The sequence below is a fragment of the Ctenopharyngodon idella genome, chromosome 2, assembly GCF_019924925.1.
Source record: "Ctenopharyngodon idella isolate HZGC_01 chromosome 2, HZGC01, whole genome shotgun sequence".
Lineage (NCBI taxonomy): Eukaryota > Metazoa > Chordata > Actinopteri > Cypriniformes > Xenocyprididae > Ctenopharyngodon > Ctenopharyngodon idella.
Window position 1 is genome coordinate 23,508,836 of NC_067221.1, and position 7,232 is coordinate 23,516,067.

Genomic DNA, 7,232 nt, shown 5'->3' on the forward strand with positions numbered 1-7,232 from the left:
CAGAAATATACGGGCAATTTACACAGATGTATAGCCACCCATTAGAGCTCAAGAATTACGTAACACCACACTTTTCACAGTGAGACCTGACAGGGTTGCAATAATGCTTTTGTCTGGGCCGCCTCAAGGCAGACTGTCTGGTAGCTTAGCAGAGGCCCTGAAGAACAGGATTGTATAGGGTGTGTATGAGTACATGTTGTTTTTAGTGGCATGTGCACATGAGAGACACGACTACTCTGCACAGTCTCTCTCTTCACAGGCTGCTCTTGGCAGCGCATCTAAAGGTTTCGGTCTTCCTGGTGGAAAGTGGCAGCCCATGCAGGAGGGGGTCTGGGAGAGGAAGTGGAGGTCAGAGGCAGGGAGTGGAGGAAGGAGGAGGAACGGAGTCAGGGCAGAGACTGGGCATCCTGCCTGGACCCTGTGTTTGTTTCCAGCAGCTGCCCATTTAGAACAAGTCCCGCACTGTTTAAAGCTCAAGTATGTAATTGTTAAAATACTTTCTCCTATCTGAGCTTAATATGCAGAGACGACTATACACTGCAAAAAAAAAAAAAAAAAAAAAACACAGCTGTAGTTGCCAGAACTTTAACGTTAAAATACGGTTGCAACGCTTTAGGTTTTGCAGATGGATCTAAAATTTACATTATTTTTTTTTTTTTTTTTTTAATGTTAATATAACAACCTACTGAAGTACTAAAATCTGTTTTGAACCTTTCTAATATACTGACAACCACCTTAAAAACACAGGTGGTGATGAGAAATCCACAGGTATCATAGTTCATCAGTTTTTCCACAAGCTGAAGGTAAATACTAGTATAAAGAAGGTTGCAGTGTTATACACACACATATAAATACCATTATGTTAACGCACACTAAAATAATGCAATAAACATTCATTTAACAGCATAATATACATCAAACCCTGATGAGAAAAAAAAAAAAAAAAAAAAACTGAGGAGAAACAGTTATTTCAATAGAAAATCATCAAATATGAAGTATCAGGGAATTCTGGGAATGTCAATTTAAATTTTTTTTTTGTACTGTAAATTTTAAGAGGACATGTTATTTTTTACTCCAAAAAACTACACAGTAAAAGTAAAATGACATGAAATGTCCCATTAGATTTAGTAGTTTGTCATTGTATATAGTAAGGGAACAGTTTACCGTTTAGCATTTTTACCATCTTTAACCGTTAAAATTAGATTTTGTTTAGATAGTATGTTTGTAGGCTGATTTCTCTGAAAAGTGTAAACATGCTCAGATGAAGAAATGAGTTTGGGGTAGGACTAACCCTTCTAGTTGAACCAATTTTAAGCAAAGGGATTGTTTGGGAAACCTGTTTAAAAACAGTTTTTATTTTTACAATTATTTTTGGTAGCTCAAAAATTACACACTTCACCTTTAAGAAAAAGTACACACATATGTGTGATTTATCGAAATCAGCAGGAGTGTGACAATACAACTGTCCTCACAACAAATACAGCTTACTTAAATATAGGAATGTCATCTTAAAGCGAAATAAGAAAAGTCCATTTTCACAATATGTAGTTGTGCTGCCATGTTCTTTAAGTAATATTTCAAAGTAAAAGTTGTTAAAATTATAACAACAGCAATTCAATCACCACAAAGTTAGTATCATAAAGTCCAAGTTTACAGGTTTTAAACAAATAGCAGCTTATAGTTTCTGTCTGTTCATCAAAGAAAGCTATCTTACGGCCTCAAAAAACAGAATATAGCAGTGTTTCTCAACTGGTGGTTCGCGACCCAAAAGTGGGTCGCAAGACCGTTTTAAGTGGGTTGCGGAGTGCAGTCAAATAAACAACATCAACAACAACAACAAAAAAATGTAATTCTAAATGTTTTTTCTGATATGATACTTTTATTTTAAAAGACGTGGGTGAAAGCTGTTGACTCTTCTGTCAGACGCAGTTAAGTCAAGAGTGCCAGTGTCATTATTCTAGCATTACTTTCACAACTTGTTAAGAAATAAAAAGTCTCAGATAATCAAACTTTCCTGTCCTGTCAGATGGCATACTGTGCTCACGGTGCACACTCTTCAGTCGCATGAGCAAATGCAGAAGTGCATGCTGTGTATCACTCCATCACATAAAAAGCAAATGAAATTACGAGTATGCAACGTTGTAGTTTTGTTGTCAATTACTAAGTCATTAAACTACCAAAAAGAACCAATAAATTACATAACTGGTATGTTGTGTTAGCTGGGAATGATTTACATGCAGGCATGATGTTAAGGATCAGTATCTATATGTTTTATTAACAGTTTATGCTTTGATTAACAGTTTTATTAACAGTTCATGTATTGTGTATTCACCTTGGTAACCGTAGTTTCCACAACCTTAACCCAAAATACCACTTTACTTGTTTCTATATATGACTGTGGCTCATACCAGCTTAACTTTATTGTCGTTATTATGAAAAACTATAGCATGAATGGGGGTAGGATATAAATTGTTTAACTTTAGTGAAATTCTTAAAATGTATGTGTGTTATGTGGGACGACAGGCCTACTTGTGTGTCAACCATTTTTTTAAGAAATAAATTTGCTTGGTTAAAATTCATAAAACTTTGGGTCACAGCTTCATGACCATGGGAAAATGTGGGTCCCATGGCCAAATCAGAACCACTAGAATATAACAAAGTAATATGGACTACTTTCACGATACTTTTTTTTGTTTGTTTGTTTTTTACAGTATGAATCACCTCTAAATTCTGCTAATTATCTTTTGTGTTCTAAAAATGATTTTAAAATGATTTTCTTTTGGGGGTGAACCATACCTTTAAGGGCACATTATGTAACTTTTTTGCTTCAAAATGTGTTTTTTTGTCTCATCCTGAATCACTGTGTTACGTCTATATTAAGTGTTTATATTCAGACTGTTTTACACCGGGTGGAACGCAAATCGCTGCGGGGTAGTCCAGTACCTGTGTGACTCGTCATATTCATAAACAGAAAGAATTAACTCCGGCTACAATGTTCTTCAGAAAGACACATGCAGTTTTGATTATTAACTGCTAGAGCGCCAAAAAGGTACATAGTGTACCTTTTTCTATCTGATCTGACCTTTAAACATTTTACTAATATACCACAATATAGTCAGAATAATTCAGATATATTAAATTTGTTTAGAGAAAAAGCAGTTCATGTAGGTGTGAGGACATGTATTTTGACCCACCTTGCACAACTAAACCAACAGGAGACACATAATCATTAAATGAAGCAAGAATTAGGTTTCAGGTCAGTTCAGTGCCATGGTGAAGTATTAAAACAGTTACTGTCCTGAGTAAATAGTTGTGCAATTTTTGTAATATGTTATAGGTCCACATTGAGTCACTCTTTCCTATACAAACAAAGAAAATAGCATAAAATATTGCATATTAACTATATTCACAAAGACATTCCCTGTCGCTCTCTGGCTCAGTAACAAAACAACTGAACAAAGGACGCCCAACTTGCAAGCATGGCCTCTAGAGTCTCATATTACAGCATGTTGATATGTTCACATTAAAGCACACAAAGCAGGTGCATAAGATATGTGTGTGATGCATGCTGGAAAGAGAAAGTAAGCGATCCGGTAACCCGAACGTTTATGAGTGTAGATTTGGTTGTGCTTTGCATGACTCTGAAGCAACAGTTAGAGCAAAAGACTCTAGCGCTGTGGCTGTTTGGCTGAGATTGAAATGTTGTGGTTATGCTGGTTGGAACTGAAAGTAGTGTGCCTGGCAGACACTTCAGTGTCACCACCTGCTCATCTCCGATTAGACACACTTGTCACTATGACCATGCTAAATATATGATCCCAGGACTTTAGAGATACTAGCTGCTGTGTGTTTTTCTTCAGAGGGGACATTTTGAAGAGGAATGCATGTTGAAGAGTTTTAAGGGCCACATTAGGGCATCTTCACATCTTAATAGTTCCTAAAACATCTTAATAATATGAGGAAACTACAGCTGATTAACTAAAAGTATTTAAATCAATATTGAAAGAAATCTTTTAAATTCTTGTTTAAATGTTTTGGTCTCACTGTGAATGAGCAGCATGTACAAACATTAAGCTGAACTGAGGCCCTGTTTACAACTGGTATTAAGATACATTTTGGTTGATCGGATCACAAGTGGATGACACTAAATACAGGTTTAAATGGGGTCTAAAATGTTTTGAGCTTGTTTACTTTTGACTACTTCCAGAGGTAGTCTAAAATGCATTCGACTGGATTGCTACACTACGTAGACGCTCATGTGGTTGAATGCGTTTGAACAGCCACAAAAGACTGCCTACTGTGCGCTTACTGACTTAAACGGTTAGTTCACCTAAAAATTTAACTTCTGTCATTAATTAGCCAGCGTTCTGACGTAGAACCAGGAAGCGCTGCACTGTGTTTACTACGTGAACAGTGTAGGAGACTGACACGGAAGAGAAGAAATTGTTGAATAAAGTCGTTAATTTTGTTTGTTTTTTGCGCAAAAAAGTATTCTCCTCTCTTCATAACATTAAGGTTGAACCACTGTAGACACATGGACTATTTTAACAATGTCTTTACTACCTTTCTGGACCTTGAAAGTGGTAATAACGTTGCAGTCTATTGGAGGTCAGAAAGCTTCAGATTTCATCAAAAATATCTTGTGTTCCAAATATGAACGAAGGTCTTACTGGATTGGAACGACATGAGGGTGAGTTATTAATTACAAGATTTTCATTTTTGGGTGAACTAACCATTTAATGCGTAAACATTATGAGAAGTGCGCTAGCCAGATGGGATTTAAACTTTGTCGGCTGAAGACCCAAGTTTGGTTTGAAGACGTAAAATGTACCAAGTGCAATGTTCTCTCACCTTTCCTGATTTCTAACAAGCACTCACCGGGTTCGGTGTGGTCGTGTGGCTATCAGAGCAGAAACGAAAACTAATGCTTTCCGTGTGTTTTCCATCGTCTCCTTTTGCATTCAAATGTAAATTTTGTGAGCTTATTTCATCCATTAGAACAAAAGATCTGAAAAAGCCCACACATTTACCCACCCATAGACCCTTCCCTCAAAGAAATCAGGACAGAAATGGTCGAAAGTGGACAAAAGAGACGGATTAAAATACCAGAGTATGTGTCTCCCTTGTCCACTTGTGATCCAATCGACCAAAACGCATCTTAATGCAGGTGTAAACAGGGCCTGTGTCATCATCAGCAGTATCCACAGAAAGAATGCAGGTCACTTAGGATATTAATGAATGATGTACTGTAGAAAAGTATGAATGGAGTTTATTGATTGATTGATTTTTTTCAGGGATTGTGTTTAATGTGTTTAATGGGGCCATGAGTTCAATGGCAACTAATCTCCTATTTCAATAAAGTAGGTAATCCCTCACTTCACAGCTTTTATAACGTGTATTACTCTAAGAACATACCTGTATCCTACCTCAATAGCAACATTGTGAAACACTTTTGCAATACAACACAATAAGTACATTGTATCAAACAATTTTTTTTTTTTTTGACATAAGTACATAGTAGTTAAAGACACTTAATTTAAAGTGGGACCAACTACACAAATGTACATTTGATGTACTGTATTTCTGTGTACTGTCTGGATTTATAAAGTTTGAAAATTATAGACCATAACTTTTTTTTTTTACATTACAGTATGATGTTACAATGTGAGCGCAAATGTTAGTGCTTTGCGGGTCTATTACTATTTTATATTATTATTAAAGAATTGTGTTTAAATACAAGCAGATGCCGCCAAAAACTACACTTAAAAATGAATGAACGCTATTATATTCAATATATTATATCAAACCGAATTACATTTATTTTAAAGAAGGATGGTACTCTCTCATTTTTCATACCAAGCGAAATGCAAAAGAAAAAAAAAGTTAAAACAATAGGAATACTGATAAAAGAAAAGTAAAAAAGTATTTGTACAGACATTTTGTGTTGTATGTATCTACTGGTTAGCACACCTTTGTGAACTTGAGGACATAAATTAGTTAAAAGTATCTGAAAAAACTGACTGTCACTAGGTTTCATGTGTTACAGAATATTTATGCACATCAATATCAATGCATTCCTATAAGTGAGCTCAGTTTAAAGGATTAGATTTGTTTGTATATTTGCACATGTAAGTACTGACCAATGACACAAATGAACAACTTGCATGTTAATAACTTGTGGAGCACCTTTGTTACTGTTGTAATTAATGACGTGTATCCGCATCTCAGTGCATAAGGTTACCTGGATCTCTGCAGCTCCAAGGCAGAGTTGGCTATCTGCCCTCCCTCTAGACAGCAGTAGTTCTGGCTGGACTGCCTGGTGTAGGACACAGGCAGGATTCCCTGAGTGTACGTCTGGAGTCTCCCTCTTGTAGCCGGTGGAACTGCGGAAAAGGGGGAGCTGAACACGGGCTGGAGCACCTGAGCGCCGCACACATCCCCCTCCGCATCGGCACTGCACGCTGGAGGAGGAGGAGCAGCAGAGGCCGCGCTGGGACCCGTGATCCCAGCCATGAAACCAGCAGCTCGGGCACTGCTGAGAGCCTGGTTCGCTGCCGCGGCCAATGCCTGCTGGCCCACTGCAGAAACCAGGCTCTGTCTAGTCCTCGAGCTGTCCTCATCCTCGGTCTGATTCTCCCCGTCATCCTGCACGGGTCGTCCGTCCAGAGAGATGTTGCTGAGGAAGGAGAGTGCAGCTTGTCTCCGTCGTGGATCTATTACGCGCTTCCGTGTGTGCTCCAAACTGGAGTGCTTCATCTGCAGCGCGCTCGCCATTACGCGTGAGATAATGCGTGTTTGTCAACGGAGATGGTTCATGGTAATTGTTTGGATGTGGGGTGAAATTGGTGGTCAAAACGCCATGGCGTTGGCTTTTAAGTGCCTGCTGTGTTTTACTGTGTGTCTGTGTGTGTGTGTGTACAGAATAGCTGGGTCACGTGTGTGCAGTATTGTGGCAGCAGGAGCTTTGGTCTGACCAATGGGGATTCATGAGAACGAGGCGGTGCTCCAAAACGTCGTGAGTCGCCTACCTAGACAACATTCTTAGGGCTTTCTGAATGCAGTTCAAAATTCTAAACAGCAGTCGTTTAGTTAATTTAGCTGAACGTAATCTGAGCACGCCCTCAAAGCTAAAAAAAAATGTCTAAGTTAGGCGGCTCACTACATTTTGAAACACAGCCTCTGTGTTTTCCTCCCTGCCTTTATTTTTGTTCCGCCCTTTTGGGCTACTTGGA

The 7,232-nt window shown here is 38.2% G+C and overlaps 1 protein-coding gene across 2 annotated transcripts in view; it reads right to left on the bottom strand.

Moving 5' to 3' along the window:
- Positions 1-6,936, bottom strand: part of cables1 (Cdk5 and Abl enzyme substrate 1) — a 30,587-nt gene extending 23,651 nt beyond the window's left edge. For both annotated transcript variants that reach the window (XM_051866660.1, XM_051866652.1), the window contains exon 1: positions 6,242-6,936. In XM_051866660.1, the coding sequence (XP_051722620.1) occupies positions 6,242-6,774 (533 nt within the window). In that variant the 5' untranslated portion in view covers positions 6,775-6,936. The remainder of the gene's footprint in view (positions 1-6,241) is intronic.
- Positions 6,937-7,232: the final 296 nt, after the last annotated feature.